Source organism: Elephantulus edwardii, unplaced genomic scaffold (genome assembly GCF_000299155.1).
Source record: "Elephantulus edwardii isolate Elephantulus edwardi_28Jun2011 unplaced genomic scaffold, EleEdw1.0 scaffold00257, whole genome shotgun sequence".
Classification (NCBI taxonomy): Eukaryota; Metazoa; Chordata; class Mammalia; order Macroscelidea; family Macroscelididae; genus Elephantulus; species Elephantulus edwardii.
Genome location: NW_006400007.1, coordinates 3,214,525 through 3,240,998, shown reverse-complemented (window position 1 = coordinate 3,240,998; position 26,474 = coordinate 3,214,525). Strand labels below are relative to the sequence as shown.

General features: G+C 37.7%; 1 protein-coding gene and 1 pseudogene across 1 annotated transcript in view; one reads left to right on the top strand and one right to left on the bottom strand.

Annotated features, from left to right (window-relative positions):
* Positions 1 to 15,260: 15,260 nt before the first annotated feature.
* The window catches only part of APPBP2 (amyloid beta precursor protein (cytoplasmic tail) binding protein 2), a 68,587-nt gene continuing 57,373 nt past the window's right edge, over positions 15,261 to 26,474 (bottom strand). Inside the window, exons 9-13 of the mRNA XM_006899456.1 lie at positions 25,779 to 25,903; positions 21,454 to 21,539; positions 19,212 to 19,402; positions 17,250 to 17,415; positions 15,261 to 15,823 (exon numbers count right to left, since the gene is read on the bottom strand). Of these exons, the coding sequence (XP_006899518.1) occupies positions 15,570 to 15,823; positions 17,250 to 17,415; positions 19,212 to 19,402; positions 21,454 to 21,539; positions 25,779 to 25,903 (822 nt within the window). The 3' untranslated portion in view covers positions 15,261 to 15,569. The remainder of the gene's footprint in view (positions 15,824 to 17,249; positions 17,416 to 19,211; positions 19,403 to 21,453; positions 21,540 to 25,778; positions 25,904 to 26,474) is intronic.
* Positions 24,604 to 25,442, top strand: LOC102864010 (annotated as a pseudogene).

Genomic DNA, 26,474 nt, shown 5'->3' with positions numbered 1-26,474 from the left:
TGCGAACATAAAGCCACAATAAACATGGGTGTGCATATATCTGCTTGGATGTCAGTTATGGCTTCTTTAGGGTAAATTCCCAGTAGTGGAATTGATGGGTCAAATGGTATTTTTATTTGCAACTTTTTGAGAAAGCGCCATACAGCCTTCAACAGTGGTTGCACCATTTTACATTCCCACCAACAATGAATAAGGGTTCCAGTTTCTCTGCAACCTTGCCAGCATTTGATGTTTGCTGTTCTGTTAAATTTTGCTATTCTTACTGGGGTGAGATGGTATCTCATAGTTGTTTTGATTTGCATCTCTCTTAGCACTAGGAATTTTGAATATTTCTTCATGTGGTTTTTGGCCATTTGAATGTCTTCTTTGGTGAAGTGCCTGTTCATATCCTCTCCCCAGTTTTCAGTTGGGTTATTTACCTTTATCTTCTTTTAAAAAAATTCTTGTTAATTTCAATGAAAATTTACAGAGACTTTGGATTTCCATTCATTCATTGTTGCACTTTTCTCCCCTCCCAACCCTCCCCCCTAGTACACTACCCTCTTGGAAAAGTAAAATTCTTTCATTGTTTTACAATCCCTCCCCCCAGGTCCACTCCACTATGCAGCCTTTGCTCTGAACTTCTGTCATGACAAAAATACCTAATGACATATCCCTCTTAAACAGTTTTCTCCCTCATCTGTTTCAATGCAATATACATTATTGAACCCATCTTTCTCAGTCTCCCCCCAACCCTAATGTCGGTACCATTCTACAACCGTGGCACTATGCAGTATTTGTCTTTTTGTGACTGAGATACTTCACTCAGCATATTATCCTCCAGGGTCACCCATCTTGAATAATATTGCATGCGTTCCTTGTTTTCAATGCAGTGTAGTATTCCGTTGTGTGAATATACCACAGCTTCTCTATTCATTCATTTGTTGATGGGTACTTAGGTTGTTTCCAACTCCTTGCTATTGTGAACAAAGCCACGATAAACATGGGTGTGCATATATCTGCTTGGATGTCAATTATGGTCTCTTTCAGGTATATTCCCAGTAGTGGAATTGCTGTGTCAAATGGTATTACTATTTGCAACTTTTTGAGAAAGTGCCATACCACCTTCCACAGTGGTTGCACCATTTTATACTCCCACCAACAGTGAATAAGGGTTCCAGTTTCTCCACAACCTCGCCAGCATTTGTTGCTTGTTGTTCTGTTAAATTTTGCTATTCTTCCTGGGGTGCGATGATATCTCATAGTTGTTTTGATTTGCATCTCTCTTAGAGCAAGCGATTTTGAACATTTCTTCATGTGCTTGTTAGCCATCTGAATGTCTTCTTTGGTGAAGTGTCTGTTCATATCCTCTGCCCAGTTTTCTATTGGATTATTTACTCTTATCTTGTTGTGGTGCTCAAGTATTTTATAAATTCTGGATATAAGTCAGTTATCTAATATGTCATTACCAAATACTTTTTCCCACTCTATGGCTTCCCTTTTTACCTTGTTGGAGAAGTTTTTGGATGTGCATAGGGATTTGATTCTTTGAAGATCCCATTCATCTATTTTATCTTCTCCTGGTTGTAGCTACTTTTATCTTCTTGTCGTGCTTGAGTATTTTATAAATTCTAGATATGAATCCCTTGTCTGACATGTCATTACCAAATATTTTTTCCCAATCTGTGGCTTCCCTTTTTCCCTTGTTGGAGAAGTTTTTGGATGTGCATAGAGATTTGATTCTTAGAAGGTATTATTCATCTATTTTATCTTCTCCTGGTTGTAGATCATTCAGTTCTTAATTTATTTAAAAATATTTGGCAGTTACTTTTTAAGTGATAGGTGCTTCTCACCCTCCCCTCACACCCTTCTTCTCTCTCTTTCTCACACACACACACACACACACACACACACACACACACACACAATTACTGCATGATCACTGTGGCAAGGAATGTCACAGTCTAATGGGAGACACACATATGTAAATAGGCATTACAATTGGCAATATAGGTTATTGGGAAAGTCCAAGAGATAAATGGGTGTTCACCAAGCTGGTGGGAGCCAGTGGGATGAAACAAGGCCGAGGTCACTCAGAGTGACAAGACTGATTTGTCTGGATTTCATCTTATGGATAGCTTTTTTTGGGGGGGAGGGGACAGGAGCATTGGCAGGCAAGATGTCAAACAGGAGGATAACCATGGGACTTGTGCATCAGGGAACTATTCCGGTGCTAGGAGCAAAGTGTGAAAGAGTGAGTGAGTCAGCAGGCAAGAGATGAAAGAAGAAACCTTAATAATCTCAGCTTATTGTTTTCTTGTATTGAGATTTTATTGTAAATTTATAAAGAACTTGGATTTCTATTCATTCATTGTTGCACATTTTCCTCCCTGCCTCCCTTCACCCCTAGTCATTTTTTTCTTTAGAAAAAAAATTTTTCATTGTTATACAGTTCCCCCCCAGACTACTTTTTTATGCAGCTCTTATTCTGGACTATTGTTATACCAATAATACCTAATCATATATTCCTTTTATACAGTTCTATCCCTCATCTGTTTCAGTGCCATGTACATTTTTGTCCCCTCTTATTTTAGTTTTTTTCCCCAACCCGTGTCAGTCCTGTTTTATAACAGTGGCATTATGCAGTACTTGTTTTTCTGTGACTGAGATATTTCACTCAGCATAATGTCCTCCATGGTCACCCATTTTGTATAAGATTTCATTAATTCTTTGTTTTTCAGTGCTCCATAATATTCCATTGTGTGAATATACCACAGCTTCTCTATCCATTCATTTATTGATAGTCCCAGCTTATTGTTAAGTGCCACTGAGTCACTGAGTTGCATGTGACTCACAGCAGCCCTGTGAACAACAGATCTGAACCCTGTCCTATCCTGTACCATCATTCTCCTCTCTGACACACTTGAGCCCATTGCAGAAGTCACTGTTTTGATCCTTCTCACTGAAGGTCTTTTCCCCTGTGGTTAAGAGAGCTCCACTGGCATAGTCAAAGCCTCATAATCTTGTCTCCAAGGAACACTCTGGTTGTACCTTTTTCAAGACATATCTGTCAGTTCATGGGATATTCAATAACTCTTCTCCAGCACCACAACTCAAAGGAATCAATTATTCTTCATTCGTTCTTATTTGTTGTCCAGCTTTCTGATGCATAGCAGGTGATTAAGAAGACCATGGCCTGAATCAGGCACACTTCAGTCTTTCATACTTTGCTTATATAACTAGGTGAGGCTACTCCTTGAAAAACACATCATGCTTGGTAGAATGAGGAAGACTCCCAACAAGATGGGCTGACACTGTGATTTCAGCAGTTGGGTCTAGTGTCTCAGAGATGGTCACAATGGCACAGAATAGGACAGGCTTCAGGATGGCTGTTCATTGGGTTGCTATGAGTTGTTCTTGACTCCACAGCCCATAACAACAACAGTGGTGTAGTCTGTCGGGAGCTGCTTTGGATCCACCAGGTGCTCTGCAGGAGAGATGGGCATTCACCTCCTGTGCTATTCACAGGCTCTCAAGAATCTATTAGGGGGTCAGCTATTGTTATCTGACTTGATAGCAATGAGTTTTGAGTTTGGGATGATGTTAAGAGTTATGGTAGCTAACTCAAAGACCAGCAGTTCAAATCCACCACCTTCTCTAAAAGAGAGAGATGAGCAACCTCTTGTAAAGATTTACAGCTTCAGAAACTCAATGGAGGGTTGCTGTGAGTTGGAATTGATTCAACTAAAGTGGAAGTGGAAACTAGTTACTAATACGAAAGCTTGGCACATTCACCTTTTTAAAAAAATTAACCTAGTGATAAGATGCTGTCTGGCAATCCCAAAGGCACGCAGTTTGAATCTACCAACTGCTCTCTGGAAGGATGGGCAATCTCCTCCCATGCAATTTACTGCTTTTGAAAAGCCACTGGAGATTTAGCTTGGGGTCAGTTCTGATTCAACGGTACACATCAACACAACAACAAGTGACAAATAAAACAATGACTAACATTAGGAAGAATGGGAATCCCAGAACACTTAATTATACTCATGCAAAACCTATTCCTAGAGCAAGATGCTGTTATTCGAACAGAGCAAGGGAACGTCATTGTTCTTATGTGCCACTGAGTCACCTGCGACTCATAGCAACCTTATGCATAATAGCTCTGAACCCTGTCCTAATCTGAGCCAATTTCACTGTCTCCGACACACTTAACTCCATTACCAGTCACTGTGTCAATCCCTTTCCAGGGTCTTCCTCTCCTGCATTGTCCCTCCATCCTTCCAAGCATGATGTCCTCTCCAAGGCCTGGTCTCTCCTGGCAACATGCCCAACATATGTGAGATAGAGCTTCAAAATCCTTGCCTCCGACAAACAACTTGGTTTCACCCTCTCCAAGACAGACCTGTTGTTTCTCTTGGCAGTCCATGGTATGCTCAATACTTTTCTCCAGCACCACAACTCAAAGGCATCAATAATTCTTCTGTCATCCTTAGTCATTGTCCAGCTCTCTGGCACATAGCAAGTAATTGTGAAGACCATGGATTGGATTTTGCATTCTTCATGGATGATATTCTTGCTATCTGGTCCTTGCTCGTTAGTGTTCAAGTAGACAAATTAAATCAAAAGAATTGCAGTGTAGTTTTGAAGAGCATGTATTTGGAAGCAGACAACCAGAAAGGAGCAAGCAGTGCCTTCTCTTTTTCCTTGTCCCAGCTGCTTGCCTGAGGCCAGACTCTAAGGCAGACTGCCAGGGCACAGGACAGGGACAGTCATACTTGGCTGTTTCCTGAAGCCTTGACAACGCAGGGACGATTTGGAAGATAAGGCAGAAGATGGGGTCTTCGTGATGGTTAGGAGTTCACCAGTTCTACATTTGAGAGATTTCGCAGACTAGGTTGGAGGGAAACGACTAGCTCTTAAACCCCTTTGGAGACAGCGCAACATAGGGAGATCCCCTTCGTGCGAGACAGCACTGCCACCTAGAGGAAATCTGGGATTCTACAACTTACTCCAGATGAGGACAAACCCTTACCTTGGCGTCAATTTTGAGCTAAAGGAGTTCTGTGGTCTAGTGGGTAGGCAGTTGGGCTACCAACCTACAGGTGAGCGATTTGAACCCACCAGCCATGAGAGAAGGATAAAGTATCTTCTATATGATTTACAGCCTCTGAAAACCCCCTGGGTACTTGTGGCTTTGTGTTTAGGTTTTTTTGTGCTCTGAGAGAGTTCAGGATCTTTGGTAGTTTAGCCAGTAGGAAGTTGCACTATCAACCTAAAGGCCACGCCTTTCCGGTGGTTTGAATTCACCAACCTTTGTTCAGGAGAAAAGTAGTCAGTCTTCTCTCCTCTTAAGAGATTTACAACCGCAGAAACTCAGTGGGAGGTGAGCGATGAGGAGGTTGACTCCACAGCACTGAGAGACTGAGATAGGACAGAGTAGAACTAGGGTTTTCAAGGTTGTGTTGAGGGAAACAAGCTACGACATCTTTCTCCCTCAGATCAACTGGTGAGCTTGAAAGGCTTGTCTTAATGTTAACAGTCTAGGGCTTAACCAGTACACCAGGAGGACAACTTCCAACCAGAACAAGGTGTGTGCGAGGAGATGGGGAAGACCAGGAGGAACGAGGGAGCTTTGTACCAGTCTTGGGAACTTCTGGGAAAACCAAAAGGCAAAATTGGCAACAAATCCCCAAGCTGCCTGGTTCGAATCCGCCAGATGCTCCACTGAAGAAGGAAGGGCATTCTTCTCCAGTCGGATCAGATTTGACAGTACACAACAACAACAACAATTTGGCAACAGGTGAAGTTTTGGAGCTCTCAACTCTTCAAATTAATGAGGATAGTATCAGAATTCTAAAAAGTCAGAGCACATAACATTTTTTCTGCTTAAAACTTTCTAATAACTCTTCATCTTATAGTAAAAGACAATCTCTACAAGTATTTACAAGGCCCTCCAAGATCTGCCATCCTTGCTGTCTCTAATACTCCTCAAGCACCCTTCGGCTTCGGCACCTTCCCCTAGGCTGGAATGTTCTCCCGGAGAGCTCCACTTTGCTCACTCGTCATTGTCTTCCACTCTTTGTTCAGATTCACCTCTTCAAAAAGATTTATATTGAAACATCTTTAAAATGGCCAGAATACTTCAAATCTCCCTCTCTTCTTTTTCTTGAAAACATTCTTTACTCTCCTCAAATACTTTATTATTTTTTTTTCTTATTTATTAACTGTCTCCTCTCCCTACCGTTTAAGTTCCATGAGGGTAGAATTTTTTTTGTCATCACTGTGTTGTAGGCAATTACAACAATGCCTGGAACATGACATAATAGCTTCTTACACATTTACTGAAGGAATGAATGAACCAAAGGTGACTCATAGTCCTTGAGTGGGGAAACTCCAGGGGGGAAAAAAGGTGCAGTACCAGGACTGAGACTAGAGCTCTAGGGAGCTGATGATCCTCAGGCCAGAGAAGTACTCGCATCACCGATGACAGATGCTCTACCTACTGTCAGACAACAAACTTATTTCTTTTCAACTATAGTTCATAAGATATATTATTTCTTGGATTGTTTGTATTTTTTGTGGTTAAGAGATCTCTACTCAAAATATGACTCTCCAGTGGTGGACATGCGGACACCAGAAAGATGTAATTGAAGAGGCTATTTGGAATTAGAGAACGTCGACAGAAACCCTCAAATCACACTTTAGCCTGTGCTGCCTTATAGGAAAATGCTTCACTAATGGTCCATAATGGAGCTCTGTTGGCTTTCTACGAGTTGCTAAGCTGAAGGCCGTGCCTCTCTGGCTCTTTGAATCTACCAGCTGCTCCATGGGAGAAAGATGGGTAATCTCATCTCATGAAATTTACAGCCTTAAAAACCCTACGGAGGGACAGCTATGAGTTGGTTCTGACTTGATTGCAATGAACAAGTGAGCGATAATAGCTCCAAACTATGGAGGGAAGGGCTGAACTAGGCCTGACCCACTCCCACGTCTAGAAGCCATTCTAAGTTCCCATTTTTGTAATAAAAATAGCACAAAAGCACATAACTCAGGACAGACCACAAAGTGCTTTACATCCACTCTCTCTGGCTCTCTTTGTGTCCTCGCTTACAGAGTGAAACAGGGCCTGGGGCCTGGTACAACAGATTAGAGGCACCTGTCATCAAGGCCTCCTCACTCCACACCCAGTGCTCCTCACCTGTGAGACTGATTGTTTTTTCCATGTAAAAATTTGTTTTTCTATAGTTTAAACTTTAGTTTATGGCTTCTTCATGAAAAATATGTACTCAGAATAGTTTAAATTTTATGTTTTCATATTCAGATCTTTGATATATCTGAAATTTCTTTTGGTTTAAATTGTATAGTAGAAGACACCCTCCTTCCCACCACCAACCTGTCCCCTTTCTCTACCAGATGGTTAACTAGTTGTCCTTGTACTTGTGGGAGTGCATTCATACAATGCACCATAGAGGGAACTCTGGTTGCATAGTCTGCAGGGAGTTGAGCTGCTAGTCAACTCCTGTGATCAATGGAGGTTATTCCTTGGGGTGGAACATGGTGCTTGGAAAGTGAAGGGATGGTAAAGGAGAGGAAGACTCTCAACTAGGTGGGTTTACACAGTCATTGCAGCAATGGGCTTGAGATTGTGAGTATAACATAGTCAGTATAAGACAGGGTTCAGATCTGTTATTTATAGGGTTACCATGAGTCATACTCAGCTCTGTAGCACCTAATAACATCTTGAACAATGGATCTGAACCTTGCCCTATCCTTATCATCTCTGATATACCTAAGCCTATTGTTACAGTCACTGTGTCAACCCATCTTATTGAGAGGCGGTTCAAGCCCACCAGCGGTTCTACAGGATATGATCTATAGTCTGCTCCTGTGTGGTTTACAGCCCTGGAAACTGAATGGAGAGTCAGCTATGAGTTGTTTCCAACTTGATGGCAATGAATTTTTGAGTTCTCGTGGTAAGGAGATGGGGAAACTTTACTACTAAGAATTTGTAAGACAATTATCAGAGATATGCAAAGGTTTTCGAGTGAAAGTATTTACAGTAGGGGACAAATAGGAACAACTTAAATATCTGATAGTTTTAAAATATGTCCATAAATTAAAAAAAATACATCCATGAATTCTCTGAATATTGCACTAGAGTGCCGAGAAGACAAAGCAAAGGGAAGAAATCAAGTAGTTAGGGAGCTGAATAGATTTCAAGGGCTGCTCGGAAAGACAAGGCAAAACATTATAATGAAATTAATGTGCAAGGAGCTGGAGTCAGCAAATCAAAAGGGTCAAATGTGCTCAGCATTTCTTAAGCTGAAAGAACTAAAGAACAAATTCAAACCACAAGTTGCATTGCTTAAGGATGCTATGGGCAGAATATTGAATGATTCAGGAAGCATTAAAAGAAGCTGGAAGGTGTATATAATCATTGTACCAAAAAGAATTGGCTGACACAGATTTTCAAGAAACAATATATGAGCAAGAGGCAATGGTGATGAAAGAGAAAGTTCAGGCTGCTCTGAAGGACTTGGCAAAAAAAAAAAATTAAGTCCCAGGAGTTGATGGAATACCAACTGACATATTTCAGCAAACATATGCTGCCTTGATGTGCTGCTCACCAAGTTGTGCTAAGAAATCTGGAGGACAACAACTTGGTCTACTGACTGGAAGAGACTCATATTTATTCCAGTTTCATAAAAAGGTGACCTGACGAGTGTGGAAATTATCAAACAGTATCACTAGTATCACACACTAGCAAAATCCTTAAGATTATCCAGAAATGACTGGAAAAGTACATTGACAGAGAACTACCAGAAATACAAGCTGGGTTTAGAAGAGGTCGTGGCACTAGAAACATTATTTCCAATGTCAGATGGATCTTGGCAGAAAGCAGAGAGTACCAGAAGAATGTCTGTGTTTCATTGACTATGCAAAGGCATTTGACTGTGTGGATCACAATTTGTGCCTAACTTTGAGGAAAATGGGAATCCCAGAACACTTAATTGTGCTAATGCAAAACTTATACTTGTACCAAGAAGCAGTACTTGGAACAGAGCAGGGATACACTGCATGGTTCAAATCAAGAAAGGAGTGTGTCAGGGATGAATCCTGTCCCCATACCTTTTCTTTTTTTTTTTAGCTTTTAATCTACTTTTGTCTTTATTTTTTTTTTTAAAAAAAAAGAAAACCGAATTAGCCCATACCTTTTCAATCTGTATGCAGATCACTCAGGAAATATAGCTTTATGAGGAGTGTGGCATCAAGACTGAAGGCAGACTCATCAACAACCTACAATATGTAGATGACACAACTATGCTTGCTGAAACTAAGACCTGAAGCACTTGCTGCAGGTCAAGGACTGTAGTCTTCAATATGAATTGAAGCTCAATAGCAAGAAGATCCTCCCCATTGGGCCAATTGGCAGCACCATGCTTGCTCAGCTCCACAATGAACACTCTTAATACCAGCAGTCAGGAAATCAAAAGATGGATTGACTGTATCAATTGATTGGCCCCATCAATTCCTGGGGCTTTTTGTCAGTTCCTTCAGAGCAGCTTTAACTTCCTCCTTTATTACCATTGATTGTTAATATGCTTCTTCATGAAATTGTTCTGTCATGGCAGCCAATTCTTTTTGGTACAAGGACTCTGTATATTCCTTCCATCTTCTTTCATTCATTCCTCAACCCCCATTCATCATTCCTCAATCATTCAATATTCTGACCACAGCATCTTCAAGTATTACCAACTCAAGGCTTGACTTTGTTCTTCAGTTCTTTCACCGTGAGAAATGCCAAGCGAATTCTTCCCTTTTGATTTTCTGACAGCGTCACTCGACAGATGAGATCAGCTCTGGTCTGTGGGTATTTGTCCATGGTCTCACAGCTGGTAAAAAAAGTACCTCTTCTGTACTATAAGATCTGACAAAAGCTGCCTTTACGTAAATCATTGCTTTAAAAAAGAAGTATGATCTTTCAGTTGAATCACAGTATGTATACTAGGTTTAGTAAGCTCTGGTAGCCTAGTAGAGTTGTGATACCAATCAAAGGTGGCAGGAGGTTTTATTCACCACGTGCTCCATGGGAGAGAGATGGGCAATCTGCTTTAGTTAGCTTTAAGGCCTCTGAAATCCCACTGCAGGGCAGCTATGAGTCAGTTTTGACTTGATGGCAACGAGACAGACACCAGGTTTACATTACGCAAGTTAAAAAGAATTAAGGTTCTTTCCAAAGCGACCTTTGCTCTTGGATAGATGTTCAATTATCTTGATTATGACATGGCAGATGAATGCAGATCCAGGGCTGGGGTATAGCTGACTGAATAAAGCTTGTGCTGTGCAAGAAATTATTTTCTTGGTGCAAGAATTTAAATGCACATCAAGCTTGACACACTGTACATCAAAGTTCTAACTCACAAATATATCAAGCTAGACTAAATCACGAAGTACTCAGATTTTTTTTCCTCAAATTTTATGACATGACTGCTTACGCAGGTTGAAAGACTACAGAATGAGTGTTGTTAATACATGTGAACTGGTAAACTATGTGAAGTTTCTTAAATAAACATGCAAATTTGGCCAAGTTGACAAGCTAGAGAAGTCTTAATTCTGTTATACTATTTGATAATTATTTTAACAAAGGTTTGAATAAAATGCTGCAGAAATACCAAGAGGTGATAAATCAAGCTTTACAGTAAGGCTTCAGTTGACTTAACAGCAAAAGTTAAGATTCTCTACTGAGGAAACAGTATTCTATATAGAAAACACATTCAAAGTATGAAAGAGAGAAACCCCAAATTTAGTGTTGCTGAAAGTAGCAGAAATGAGCTAGTGCTAATTACTCTAAGTGAAAGTGGAATCTTACCAAAAAAATGTTTATTTATAACTTTTTAAGAGGCTTAATTTCTTAGAACAGTTTGATTGCATATTTATAGTGTTCTAAAAGATCAAATTTGACCTCAGCATTCTTAAAAGGACATAAATTACAAAGCAGCTTAGTTTTAACAGCTTATCTCAAATTCTTACAGTTCAGTGACAGTAGTTAAAGGCAAACCTAGTTTTCTCCACAATGCTGGCAGGACTCCTATCTTCAGCCTTTTAGAATTAGAGACCAGAGAAATGAAGGTGGTCAGACTAAAAGTACTCCTTGAACTAACAGAATGCTTTGGTCTCTTTCGTCTTCATGAGCATCACCTGCCAAGGTTGTGCTCATGTATATCTTCTGCCATGTCTTTTACTTTTTTTGGACTTTTGTTCTAGTTTCAACAGTTGTCTCTCACATTTGTTCCTGAATAAAAATAATCTGCAAAGTTTAATAACCCCTGGCCCCAACCAAAAGTGATTACAACTAAATTGAAAACAGATACACTATGAATAAATGCAGGAACACTATATTTATTAGGTCAATAATTCAGTTTTTTAGCAATACAAGTACAGAATATATCACAATGCTGGTTACAAATATACTTAATATGGTTTAATGATTACAAATAATGGATACTACAAGTTGGTGAGAAGAATGATATGAAAGGTTATTCTAAAACAATAAAGAACTTTTCAAAAGTCTATTAATGACCTTATATTTCTATAGAAATTACTGTGGCACTATTAGTGGGGATTTTCATGTAATGAAATGTTAGTAATTTGTTTTTAATTGTTCCAGTAAGAGCTTTTTAATTTGAGCCTATTAAACTAAAATCCCCATTACTTAATAAAGTATAAAAATAGTACTGACCTGGCAATATTTAATAAAATGTAGCATTCATTCACATCATGAAAGTATAACTAAATTGAGAACTTCTTAGTTACCATGGCAACATATCCTCCGGAACATACAGAAATGAATGTTACACAAATGGTACCTGCAATGGTTATTTAGTGATCCAACACTTAACTTGTGCACCACAAACCAAGTTTTCTAGATATCTCTATATATAGTATATATTTTTACTCTTTAATTTTACTTTTGAAAAAAATGTGCACTTCAACGAACTCACTAAGGCCACTCATGCTATAGATACCTAGGATTGCAATTTAAGAATAGTATTATTTATTAAATCCTAAACCACACTCCTTCTGTTCACCAAGAGGGTAAAATCAGTTTTCTGCCTAAAACATTCCTGAGATTTGGGGGAAAATGCACTATTAGTATTAGTGTTTAAATTGGAGATTAATCCAGATGTCAGATTAATTAAAAGGGTAGGGTTTTTTTTTTCCTGGCAGGAACTGAGGTCCTCCAAAGCCAAGAGGTGAAACGTGCATTCCTATTTTAAGTGAAATAAAATTCTAAAAAAATAAAAAATAAAATTGTACTTATTTACAAATAAGTACCCTTTCCAGTAGTAACTTTGCCATCCAGAACAAGAACAGCTTGGAAGCAGCAAGGATAAAATTTTAGATGAAACACAAAAGCTGAGTGACAGCTTCTCTGCAAATTATACCTCTAAAATTTAGTTTTGCCCAAAAGCTTCAATAATGTCTTAGGCATGTGTTGACTGTTCATTCTATTTTGCATTGTAAGGAGCAGCCAAATGGTTCTTCTCAGTATTTCTAAGATTGTAGCTTCTGTACTTATTTTTACAAAGTTATGATCTCTTTCCAGTAAGTTTTTGTCTTTGACAAGTTCTTCATTCTCATAAATAAAAACAGGCCTGGGCAGAAATTACTACAAAACTATACCGAGTTCATTTTTAACCAAGCAGAGATAGAGATCAGGTATTTTGCACACTATTTAGGGATCCCTTAAGAGATTATGGTCTAAAAAAATCCAAATAGTTCATTAAACTGACTGCAGGGATGACCGACCACCACGTGGCAATGAGTGTTCAAGGAGCTCCTTGATGCACGTGACTTGAGTAGCACCAAACTGTCCTAGTATGACTTGGGAAAGGAAATGAAATCAGGGAAGGATGAGATCAAAGTCTCTGGATCTAAAATGACTTTGCTAAACTTCTAGAAAAATCTTCAAGCTGGCCTGGGCTTTCTTACATACAACTCTGACATGTGTGAAAAGTTTGTGCAAGCTATTGGTTATTGTGAGGTAAATTTTATTCTTTTTGTTGAGATGTACTTTTAGTCCCTGTATCTTATTTACCCCAAGCGTATCTACTAATACCCAAGTTCCACATTTAATTTTTATTAGGACATTATTCTTCATTAGAACTAGAAATAACAGCATATTATATCATAGCACTAAATGAAACTGGTAATTTCTTTTATTGAGCTAGAGTGCTTATATTAAATCAAAGTATATTAATTTACACAGAAAAAACCTACATTAAAGGAGTGCTGATAAAGGAGAAATTGTTAACAATGATGTTATCCAAACAAAACCCCTAAAACTGGCTGTCATTTGACATTGCCACCCAGTGATGCTAAGCTTCAAAAGATCTTGTTGCTTTATCAATGAATGAGTTAAACTGAGTTCTGAAGGGCGAGACCATAAATCATGTTTGAGATTATTCTAGAAACTGTTTTATGTGCAAAACCCCCATAGATATAACAAAACACCCAAAAAACTTCATATAGAAACAGAAGTTTTAAAATATTTATTGCAAAACAATTTACCATGACATTCCTATACCACAAACATACCATAGGATTCTAAATAATAACCAATAAAAGTATACAAAAGCCTATCCTGAAGATTATCTTTGGAGGTATTAAATGTATAGGCCCATGAGGATAGAGCTGAGTAACTTAAAAATGTTAGTCGTTGGTCACACAGACTATTTGGTAATTAACAAAGAGGTGCCTCTTGCCATTAGATTATAATAAATGGGAGCAGACCAGCAACACAACAACTGCAGGTGTGCCAATTTACTCTTTGCAAAACTTAGAAGGAAAATTATTCCATTTAAGGAGTAAATCCAGGTTTCTGCTTCATATGGCTATCATTGTGGGGTTTGAGTTTGCTTTGCTTCATCTCCTTTAGTTCAGCCCCCCAAAGAATCTTTTGCAGGGACCTAAAAACCTAAGCTCAAAACTAACAAGATGGCAATTAACAGTTTTTAAAAAGATTATATTGGAGTACTTAAAAAAAACTATTTAAAATCCAATTCACCTGAAATTTCCAATTAACTTTACACAGTTTAGATTCTTTATTCCCTCCCATCCAACATGTAAGTTAAAAGAAAAACGCTATCAACACACATCCATTCACCCAACTACTCCAAGCTTTGGCCAGGAGCAACATTTCTAACAGCCAAGTCATGAACCCCTGAAAATAGGGGGGAAACTCAGATTCTTAACTATAGAGGCACTAACTGAACCACAATAGTAAGAATTGAGGTAACAGCAAAACCTTTCTTAGATTGCTAAATATCACAACATCTCAAATTTGAGTATTTCCTCAATATTAAATAATCTGACTTAAAAAAAAACCCAATAAACTTAAAAACAAGTTAGTGAAATAGATGGATCAATAGTGAATCATTTAACTCCTGGATTTCAATTAAAATGACCAAGTTATACTATTATTTACAAAAAAGTGAAGGATTACTAAATTTTTTTTGGCATTCATTTTTTTCCCCATGAATCCTCATAAACCATATAGTAACCTAAAATCCTCAACCTTGGACATGAGTTATTTTATGACTCATAGCCAACATACTTTTAAACTGCATTGATTATTAAGGTAAAATTTAAAATGAGGCAGCAGATATAGATTTGTTTATGGCATTGACACCTGTGTACCTTGACTAAAGAAATGCCATTGAAATTGCCAAATTTCCCTAGTTTGGTATCTATTGCGTGAATATAATTTTTGCATTATGATTTCTCATTATACATCTAAATGAAATTACTGGGGAAAAAGCATATGCAGGGGCTAAAAGAATAATCTAAAGCCTCTGGTCCAAATAACCACCTTCTACTAGGCTGGTCCTTCTTAGATTCTTCTGGTCCTGTCAATAAATGCTGTAAGAGCATCTTGCATTGTTGTACAAAAAAAAAATATATATATATAAAACTGCTGGCCTATCAGATCTCACAGATCAACACTGGTCCAGTTCAGGTGAATCTGATGGTCCCTCCCTTATCTGTTGGGTAAGGTAGCCACACTTATGTCAGGATGTCCCTCTTATTATTAGTATTTCTATTAACATTGCTATACTGCATATAATAAAGATTTTCCCCTTAAAATTTCTTTACAATACAGTATTAAATACCTCCACATGGAAGAATTATATGTTAAAAAGTTGTTAAATCATCCTTACATAATAAGAATGCAACTCTTTTAAACTCTTAAATAGTTTTATTAGGAGTTCTTTTTCTTTCAGGCTTTCTGCAAAAATGAATTATTTTTTAAAAAGAAGGGAAAAAATGTTTTCTGTTGTATGTTCTAGTAGGTTGAAAATGTGGGCCAGACTACTTGTACATGCGATACATGCTGAATATAACTGAATATATGCTTATTCCTACAGACACTCTGCAAGATAGGGACCACCCAAATAGGGTCTTCAATGGACTGGACCAGTGTTTCAATGCAAATTCCAGCCCCAAAAAAACAACATGGTTTGATTTCACAGTATGAATTCCCTGGAATCTGGGAAAAGATAAATTGGTTAACTGAGGTCATTTCCTCAGCAGCTGGGTCCCTCAACATTCTGAGAAATCAGGAAGGACTGCACCACTTCTTCAGTGGACTGGGGGCTGGTGTTGACATCTTCAAGAGCGTCGGTCACCGAGTACTGTCGATCTCGCAACCGGTTCCAGTTAGATAGAACATTGTGATATTCAAACACTTTCTCATAATTCCCAATAGAGTTGTACAGTTTAATGAGACCTCGGTAATCATACTCTAGTCCACTGTAGCCTTCACCAAAAAGTTTCTTCCCTGAAAATAGTAACAAAAGAAAGTTCAGATAAAGAAATAAGAAGTGGTTTCTATTAAGATGAATTTAAGTCTATAAACAGGGCAGCCTAGTTTTGTTCCTTTGAGGAAAAGATAACAATTCTTAAATCAAGGCTTCTCTCCCCAGTCCCATCCTTGAGTGGCCTTTTTATAGTTTTCTCTTGTCTAAAGCAGCTGTCTTCATCAGCATGTTGTTCACTGAGTCAGCTCTGACTCACAGTTTCTCAATGTACAACAAAACAAAACAATGACCAAACATGCACAATCTTCACAATCACGACCGTGCTTGAGCTCAAAGTCTGAGGGGATCTAAACTAGACCATTGTAAGGAGTAAGCTTACCAATCACAGCTTTTTTTTTGTTACAATCAACTTTGTCCATATATTGCATTAAAAATTAATGGGGTTATTTATTCCCCAATCTCTTTAGTGTGAGAGTGAATTTAAAAGACAGTAAGGTTCATCTATTTATCAGTATAAATCTGGAGATGTCCCCATTTTTGTTTTTTTGAATAGATGAAATATTAGTATGGTTCTGAAAGTCAAAACTACACAAAATAAGTATGTTCAGAGAAGTCTCACTTCCCCTAATTTCTTCTACATTTCCATCCACCAATCTTTTCAGTTTCTGGTTTATCCTATGTATTATTCTGCATAAAAGAGCCGATCCAGGAACATTTTCCTATTTTCTTTCTTTTACAATAGGCAGCATACTGTATTTGCTTGTATTTTGCTTATTCTAACTTAATAATACATCTTGTAAAAAATTTATTAACTGCACCTAATAAAGATAATGCAATCTATTAATTTTACTTCTAATTATAAACCCAGCCAGTCTCCTTCTATAAAAGTTTAGAGCCTAGGAAACTCAACAGTGTCACCATTAGTTGGAATCAAACTGGCAGCAGAATGTCTGTATGTTCATAATAGAAGTGTTTGCATATTCACACAGTGTAAGTAAGACATGCTTAAAATTATTTACAGCATCTTAGGTTAAGAATACAACAGATAAATATATTAGCAAAATATTATGTAACAGTGGAAAGCAATACATGGCAGTGATATGCAACAGATATATTCTATAATTGTTTACCAAATCTGCCAGACATATAAAAGTATACACTGCATGATCCCACGGTCAAAAACTAGCAAACCTAATCTAGGATGGTAGAAGGAAGAGTATAGGTAGTCACTGCACAAGAGTTTAAAATAACTCTTTTTGACTATTTAAAAAAACCTCCAAATCACTTTTAGTAAAAATGTTCTGCCTAGTTTTTGGATGGTTCCTACTCTAAGCAGCTCTAACCAAATTTAAGTCTTGGTAATATTATTTCCCTTCATAAAGTATGATGTAATTTAACATAGTATCTCTAGATTAGTTGACGAAAGAAAATGTAAAGCTAACATACCAATCGCTATAGATCGCAAATAAAGTTTCTCAGCGTTTTCATATTGATTCATGTCATAATTATATAAAGAAGCCAGATGTCCCACTGAAAGGGCTACTTCATAATCTTCTTGACCAAGAAGTTGCTCTTTAATTTGAATTGCTTTGATGTGCATTTCTTCAGCTTCCTGAAATACAGCAAGTTGTATTTATTAGCTCCTTTTTTTGGTTCTCATCTCAACAATTCTTACACAATTAACAGCATTAACAAAGACATCTTACAGACTTCACAGATCAGGTAATAGGCTTCTATCATTCCAAGAGTTATCTAGGAAAGCATTACCAATTTTTTGTTTTATTAATTTTAATAAAAGTTTACAGAGAGACTTAGGGTTTCCAGTCACTCATTGTTGCACTTTTCTCCCTCCCTAACCCCTATCCCCAATTCACTCTTCTCCTTGAAAAGAAGCATTACCAATTTTGGAAAACTGTACATTAAATTGTTAACAAGAGAAAGTATGTGCCGGTAGTAACTGTTAAGAGGAAGTTAATATTAAAACATTCTAAAATGATACTGCCTTTTTAAGATAGCATATGCCATAAATTAAATGATTCTGACCAAGAAGCCCATATCATAATGCTGTTGTCAGGTGCTGTTAAGACTCATAGTGACCTTATGAACAAAAAATCTGAACCCTGTCCTCTGCCATCCACTTCTGACATACTTGAGCCCACTTGAGCTACAGCCACTGTGTCAATCCATCTCACTGAGGGTCTCCCTCTCCTTCATTGACCCTCTACCTTTCTTTGCATGATGTCCCTTTCTAAAAAATAGTATCTCCAAACAACATGTTCTAAGTATGTGAGATGAAGTTTTGCCATCTCTGCCTTCAAAAAGCACTCTAACTGCACTTTTGCCAAGACATATCTGGTTTTTTTTGGCCATCCATGGCCTAAGTCAATGTTCGTCCTAAACACCACAGCTCAAAGGTGTCAATTCTATTGCTATCCTAATTCACTGTCCAGCTCTCAGATGCAAGTGACTGAAAAGATGATCGTCTGAATCAGGTGTATCTTAGTCTTAAAACAGACACCACTGCTCCTCAGTAATTTGGAGAAGTACCTCTCCTGACTGCTGATACCAAGAGTGTTGATTGTGCAAGATGAATTCGTTGACAATTTCAATCTTTTCTCCATTTATCATGATGTTGCTTATCAGTCCATGGTGAGGATTTGTCTTCCCGATGCTGAGATGTAATCTATATTGCAAGTTGTAGTCCTTGATCTTCTGTAGCAAGCATTAAGTCTTTAAGCCTTTTCTTTTATAATAGGCTTATTTATAAAAGTTAATATTGTATTTTTAACAATTTTTATTCTAACAAATTCAAGTTAACCGAGGACCATATAGGTTGATTTCCCGTCACTCTTACCCTTTCCAAAAAGCCAGACTGTGCTGGCAGGGACTTTCACCCCTTCTTTACTTTAACCCTAAAATGGACATATTAAAGATTTACCACTCAGAATTCTAAATGAGAACTAAAGTAAGCCTACTTTCATTACTGTAAGTAGTAATACTAGCAATATCTGACTTTTCTTGTATACATGCCCTTTGTTAGGCCTTCTACTAAGGGCTCTACATATTTAACCTAGTTAAACTGTGTCTGGAATTTAATAGTATTCAAATGTATTACCTTTTATGAGTTTGACATAGTTACATCTTATTTTTCTATGCCAATTTTACTTGGCTATTTTCTCCTGTGTGATTTACAGCTGTGCAAACTGAACAGATGGGTCAGCCATGAGTGGTTTCTAACTCAAGGGCAATGAATATGAGTTTTGAGTGCTGAATTTACATTTTGAGTTATTTATTATACTTGCTGTCTTGACAATTCTCTAGTGGAATAAGAATAATGAACAAAGGCTAAACAGAATGAATATATAGTTATTCAAAAGAGAAAGAAAAATGTATGAAAAGATGTTTTACCTTAAATTTTCTCATTGACTGATAGAGTCTACCAAGGTTTCCGTAGTGTTTAGCAGTCTGTACATTAAATTCCCCAAAAGCTTTCTTAGCTAGTTGGAGTGAAGATAGGTGCAAATCATGAGCTTCTTGAAGTAGCCTCTGTTCAGTTTCTTTATTATGACAGTCAATGGCAATCTCTTCTAAAATAAGTGCTGAATAAAGAAAGAAACAGCATTAGTGCATTTTGATACCATACTGTCAAAAACCAATCGAACATAATGTAAAATGAAATTCTATACAGTTTGGCTGAACATACTATGTACAATTAGGGCTTATACCTGGTCAAGATGAAAAGCACTGAAGTTTAACAACTAGAATACACTTTTGGAGGACTGTTCTATGTCACACAGTATGATGATGATGTTAGGTGCTGTCAAGCTATGACTCAAAGTAATGCTCTGAAAACTAGACTGAAAGCTTTGCATAGTGTAACAATTTAAATTTTTAATGGTATATAGCTTATTAACAAAACCCCTCAAACTCACTACCACTGAATGAATCCAGACTTAAAATGACTCTACAGGACACAGCAGAACTGTCACACTGGGTCTGCAAGGCTGTTAAGTTTTCTGGTAGCAGATTGTCCTATCTTTTTCTCCCATAGAGAAGCTGGTGAGTTCAGTCTGTCAACCTTTTGGTCAACAGCCCAGTTTTTAACCACTATACCACCAGGCTTTGCATACAACTTAGTATCTTGTAGAACTGGTTTCTATACTTTGGCTGATAAGAATTTGCTTTTTAAAGTAAATACTAGGAAGGAAAAAAAGGCAAATTTTCAAAAGTTACAAGACTGTGTCAAGGAGTAACTAAGTACTGTTGAAATTTCTAAAATGATATTTTATAAAACATGATGACCTTTAACCATACACAACTAAAAGAACTGGTTTCCTCCCAACTCATTTGATCAATGAAATCATACAAGAGAAGAGACATTTCAATTTTAAATTCTATCTAAAGCCTTAAGTACATATAATATTTTATCAGGTAATTCTATCACTAGGAAAATAGTACATGTATATGAGCAAAGAAAAGTAAAAGGTATTCAGCTGTGGGGTTTTTTGTGTGTTTTTTTTTTAAATGAACTGTATCAATAGAAATACCAGGTTTATCTTGTACAATGCCAAGAAATGCAATGATGCCAGATACTGAATTTCTGCACTGTCAAGGATTTAGTATTTTTTAACAAAACAAGAGACTGAAAATAATAATAAAGTTATAATAACAGGGTTGAAAGGAAATACATTTGAAAAAGTTATCTACTTAAATTATACATATTGAAATGAAAATATTAATGATATATTCAATGATAAAGTATATTAAAAAAACGAAACAATCATTCACTTTATTATCTATTCCAAGATAGGAAAGTCTGACAGGATATGTCCCAAAATGTTGGCTGTAGATTGGTGAGATTTCTGATGATATAAAAATTTTTATTCATTAATTTAATTTTTTAATATTAATCAATCATACATTACTTGTATAGCCTTAACAATGCCAACACTCAGTTTGAAGATTAAGGTACAATATATCCCCAAGCATGGAATTACCATCTTAAGACTGATCCACTCATGTTGGCAAAATCTGTTTTAAAAGGTAGGGCTTTGGTAGTGGTTTAAAAAAAAAAAAAAAAAAGGAAAAGAAAGGTATCTGGTAAGATTCTTACAACATTAAAGGTAATCTGACATAAAACTTAAGTGTAAGAATCCTGCACTCTAAAGTTATGTGAAAAATCTACTTTCAGTTTGCTATGCACTACTATGAAATAATTTACATTATTACTTCACACTGCCTACTCTAAAAGGCATTAATGAATGAAAAAAGCCTCAAAACTCATTGCTATTGGTGCTAACTCATAGCTGATCCTCCAACAGGTTTTCAAAGGAAGTAAATTACAAATGAAGAGTCTGCCCATCTTTCTCCTATGGAGCTGCTGGTGGATTAGCCTTTTGCATTAGCAGCACAACTCCCTGAACCACCCAGAGCTCCAAGCATGAATAAAGGGAGAAACAAAAGAAATTCTTGACTATGAACAATGTTAACTGAGAAATGAAAAACCTTTTATTGTGAACCAACAGAAACTCTAATAATTAGTGCTGCAGGTAAATACTTTAACCATCCAACCATATACTACGACTAAGAAATATCACAATTTTATACTATATATTATCAGTTTTAGATGAGTCTAGATGACAAAGGGTACCTTTCACCCTCTTTGAAGAAGCCAAAAGAAGATGATCTTCAGGTAGGATGTGGGTAATGATACCAATAGCTCTTTCTGCATGAAATCTGTAATACAAATATAGATATATTTGAACTTACCTTTTTTTTAGTTACAAATGATTTTTAAGCATTTTTAAAAAATCACAATCTATAGTACTACCAGAAAGTTCTCTACCCGTGATAAAGATTTTTTTTTTTAAAAAAAAAACTCCTTTAGTTTTCCATCTATGACAGACAGAACTTTTGCTAAACGCAAATCTCAAACTTGATCCTCCAGAGGGTTTTCAGAGGCTATAAACCGCATAGGAGAAGACTGCTCATCTTTCCCCTGTGCGGCTGCTCATGGGTTTGAACCACGAGACTGCTACTACCGTTGGGTTAGCAACTCAATTCCCTACTAACTATACCATCAGAGCTCCCTGAACTTCTGTTAAAGGGGAGCTACTGAGACACTGCAATACTTGGCCCCTATAAGAAAGTAAAGGGAAGGCTTTACTTCCCATTTTTTCTTTCCATTGTTCAAGTCTCTAAATTGACCTATCCTATAAGCAAGTCATCATCAGTAAATCTTGGTAATATCTTTAAAAAACCAAACCAAAACACATCTAGATTTTTACCTGTATTATTACAATAACCTCTAAATGCTTTATTTCATCCAGTTATCATTATTAGGACAATTAATTTTCTTTCAGATTCTGTAATAGGGCTTCTCATCTCCCTCAGAATAAAATTTCAAGTCTTAATTATAGCCATTAAGGCTTAACATGCTCTCTCACTCTTAATCTCTGATCTCATCTCTTAACATTCTCACAGGACCTTTTTCTCCTCTCCCATAACACATGCCCAAGTTTCCTGAATATGCAAAATATACTATCACTTCAGTCTCTGCACTTGCTGCTTCTCTCTCTTGAATGCTCCCTGTACACAGGATTTCAGGCTAATCTACATAAATGTCCTTTAAAAATCTACCTTTATTTTCTAAACTCTTACCCTACTTCATTCTTCTTCATATCATGTAGTTCCATTTGCCATGTTTGGTTATTTATTTATTTATTGATGGTCTGTCTGCCCAAATACAAGTTATTGTTTTATCTGCCAAATATCTTTTTATCTTTCAAATATCTACAACTTCTCTTCTCTTTACTCATACTTGACTTCCAGCCCACTCATTTTCTTTAATTATAGCTAATCTGCTATATAATGTCTACTGAGTTTTTAGTTTCAACAAATAAAATTCCCTATTTTCAAAATAGTATTTAGACAAAATGTACCATTTTAAAGTATACAGATTAGTGGTTTTTAGTATACCCAGAGTTGTAAACCCATAACCACAACCAGTTTTAGAACATTTTCATCATCCCAAAAGACCTTGTAACCATAAAGAATCACTCCACATTTTCTTCTAGTCCCCTGGTTTTAGACAAGTACCAATTTACTTTCTCCCCAGCCCTCCAGTATATTTACAAAATCTGAATAAGAATTTGGACAAATTCTTTCAATTTCCCTCAGTCCCCACCCATCAAATTGCATTCACATCCCTCTGCTTCCAGCCTCTCCCACCCCTCCTGGATCCTTACACTCATTTTACAATAATGGTTTTATATAATATTTATCCTTGTGGGATTGAGTTAGTTCACTCTGCCTAATGCTCTCCAGTCCCACCAATTTACTTTCTGCAGATTTACTCACTCCTCGAAGTCCTTACAAGTAATATACAAAATATAGTCCATTTGTTACTGGCTTCTTTCATTTAGCATACTATTTTCAAAGTTCATGCATGTTTTGGAGCATCTCTCAATTATTTACTTTTTAAATCTGCTTTTTAATAACACTAATTCCTTTTTTGTTTTTAAATTTCAATGAACATCTACAGAAATCTTGGAATTCCATTCATTCATTGTTGCACTTTTCTAACCCCCCTTTCGCTCCTCTCCTTGAAAAGCAAAAGAAAAACTCCTTCATTGGTACACAATCCCCCTTAATTCCTTTTTTTATATCAAAGCTGGGAAACTTTTCCCCTCAAGGACCACAGAGTCAATGTTGAGGCCTTTACTGGCCTTTACAGTGTGACAACTAATCAACTTGCTGATGAATTACCGAGCATGGCTGTTTCAACAAAATTTTATTTTCCAATAGACTGTAGTTTCTTAGCTGATATTATCTTCACCATGTTAGGCTTCATAGTATCCACCAAAAATGTTCTTTTAACAGAAATTTATAGGAATCTAATCCTGTTCATTTTGTTTGCTCTTATTCATAGTGGAAACAATTCCTTACTTGTTTTGTAATTTTCCATTGTGAGTTCATCTTACATGCAGTTCTTTGAGAATTCTGTATGGTTTAAGTTGAGAATTATTCCCAAGAGTTTTACATTTTCTTCCATAAAACACCTCTGGAGAACTGTGGCCTCAAAATGTCTTGGGGGTGGGTTGGATTTTTTCCTAGTTTGGGGACTTCTGAATGGATGATCAGTAAATTCAAGCATAATATATTTTCAGTTATAATTCTCCTGTGAGTTACCCTTTCAATGGTGAGCCCAGTCAGAGATGATTGTCTTGTCATATTTCCTGGTGGGCAAATTTGCTTCTTCTCTGAGGGGCTAGTCTTATCTTGAGGGTTTTAGTTCTAACTCAGAATTCTGTTGGCTCAAATTCTGGCCTTTTAATCTCAGAACTATTGTTTTTCACTCCATTGGATTTTAATGTCCACATTATTGAGTTCCCTCTTGATTTAAAATTCAGCTGTGCATTTAAAAAAAACCCTATTATATTTTATTCAACAATTCCTATGTTTCTGTGTTTTAAGCATGAGGTTTTCAGGTTTTGAGTCTGTGATATAGTCAGGTTATTACATTACACAAAGAAAACTTAAAATATTAAAAAGATAAGCTATAATATGAGAACATGAATCTCAATATTAAAACCATATAAAATCTAAACAAATAGCTTATGAATTTGTATGAATTTAAATGACTTTAAGAACATTCTAAACATTGTATTACAGCTCCAGAAATTGAATCAATAAAGTACATTAAGTATGACTGAACTAGGGGAAGATAAAAAAAACTAAAACTGGCGTTGAGGTGCGGCTCTGCAGTCCCGAGCCCGTGCCCCGCCCGCCTCCGCCTGCCATGGAGCCTGACCCCACCAGCCCCGCTTCCCCAGGCGGCGCGGCCATCCGCGAGGGCTGGTTCCGCGAGACCTGCAGCCTGTGGCCTGGCCAGGCCTTGTCGCTGCAGGTGGAGCAGCTGCTGCACCATCAGCGCTCGCGGTACCAGGACATCCTAGTCTTCCGCAGTAAGACCTACGGCAACGTGCTGGTGTTGGATGGCATCATCCAGTGCACCAAGAGGGACGAGTTCTCCTACCAGGAGGTGATTGCCAACCTGCCCCTCTGCAGCCACCCCAACCCTCGCAAGGTACTGATCATCAGCGGTGGGGATGGGGGCGTCCTGTGGGAAGTGGTGAAGCACCCTTCAGTGGAGGCCGTGGTCCCGTGTGAAATCGATGAGGATTGTCATCTACATCCAAGTCTCTAAGAAGTTTCTTCCAGGCATGGCGATTGGCTACTCCAGCTCAAAGCTGACCCTCCATGTAGGTGATGGTTTTGAATTCATGAAGCAGAACCAGGATGCCTTTGAAATTATCATCAAGGACTCCTCAGACCCCATGGGCCCCACTGAGAGCCTCTTCAAAGAATCCTACTACCAGCTCATGAAGACAGCCCTCAAGGAGGATGGCATTCTCTGCTGCCAGGGGGAGAGCCAGTGGCTGCACCTGGACCACATCAAGGAGATGCGGCAGTTCTGCAAGTCCCTCTACCCCGAGCACCAACTTCTGGGAGCCGGTGCAGCAGCTGACGCAGGCGCAGGTGGAGCAGAGGCAGCTAAAGTACTACAACTCAGACGTGCACCGGGCGGCCTTCGTGCTGCCGGAATTTGCCCGCAAGGCCCTGAATGATGTGAGCTGACCAGGGAGCTGCTGTTGCCACCAACACCCAGAAACCTCAGACCAGGGAGCCCCAGGGTACCCAGGCCTCCCAGCCCCACACAGGGCCCTCTGCGGGCTCTCATTGACCAAGCAAGTGTTACTGGCCCCAAAATACTGCCCTGCTGGGCGGACTATGTCTTTCTCTCTGTGCCGCGCCCAGCCTCCAAGTCTATACCAGCTCTGTACCGCAGCTTCTCTGCCTGCTATCGCCCCTCACTCACCAAACATGTGTATTTATAACAAAAACAAACAAACAAACAAACTAAAACCTTAAACCAAAATTTAATCCTTCCCTGAAAAGGAATGGGAGACTTACAGTGCATTGTCAAACTTCCCAGAACTATACTGGTGAACATATGAAGAATAAGCCAAATCTTCATGAGCTGTTGCTACATGGATATTTTTGCCACCAAATACTGACTGCCGAATATCAAGGGCTGCCTGAAATAGTCATGAAAATATGTGATTATAAAGTACATCTTTAGAAACACCACTTTGTTAAATTAAACATGCTAATAATATAAATATATATGTATTTTTTTATTCTGTTTATACAATCTCACAAATTTTGAAACAAGGTACTGCTATATTTCAATCACAATAGAAAAGGAGAGTGAACTCCAAGGACCAATTTTCTGAACCTCAAGTTTCACATAAGAGGAGATGGTTTAGTAATACAATCATTCACATCTTAAGAAACACCAGTGTTTTTCTCTAAGTCCTTCCTCAGACATGAACTGTAAATTAAGGATACCATGTCCAGAGCAGTTTATGATTTCTTTAGGAATAACAGGGGTCTGTAATGATTGCCATAAGCCCTTCTTACTATTACAAAGATATTATGATGATAATTGTGAAATCAAATCACAAAGATAATAAAAATGGAAACACTATTCCGATATAGAAAGTTATAATCCAGTAACCCGTTTACTAGTTAATCCTCCTTAATTCCCAGAACATTAACTTTTATAAAGTTTGAGTTACTACTGAGTTACTAAGAATGGCATCCTTA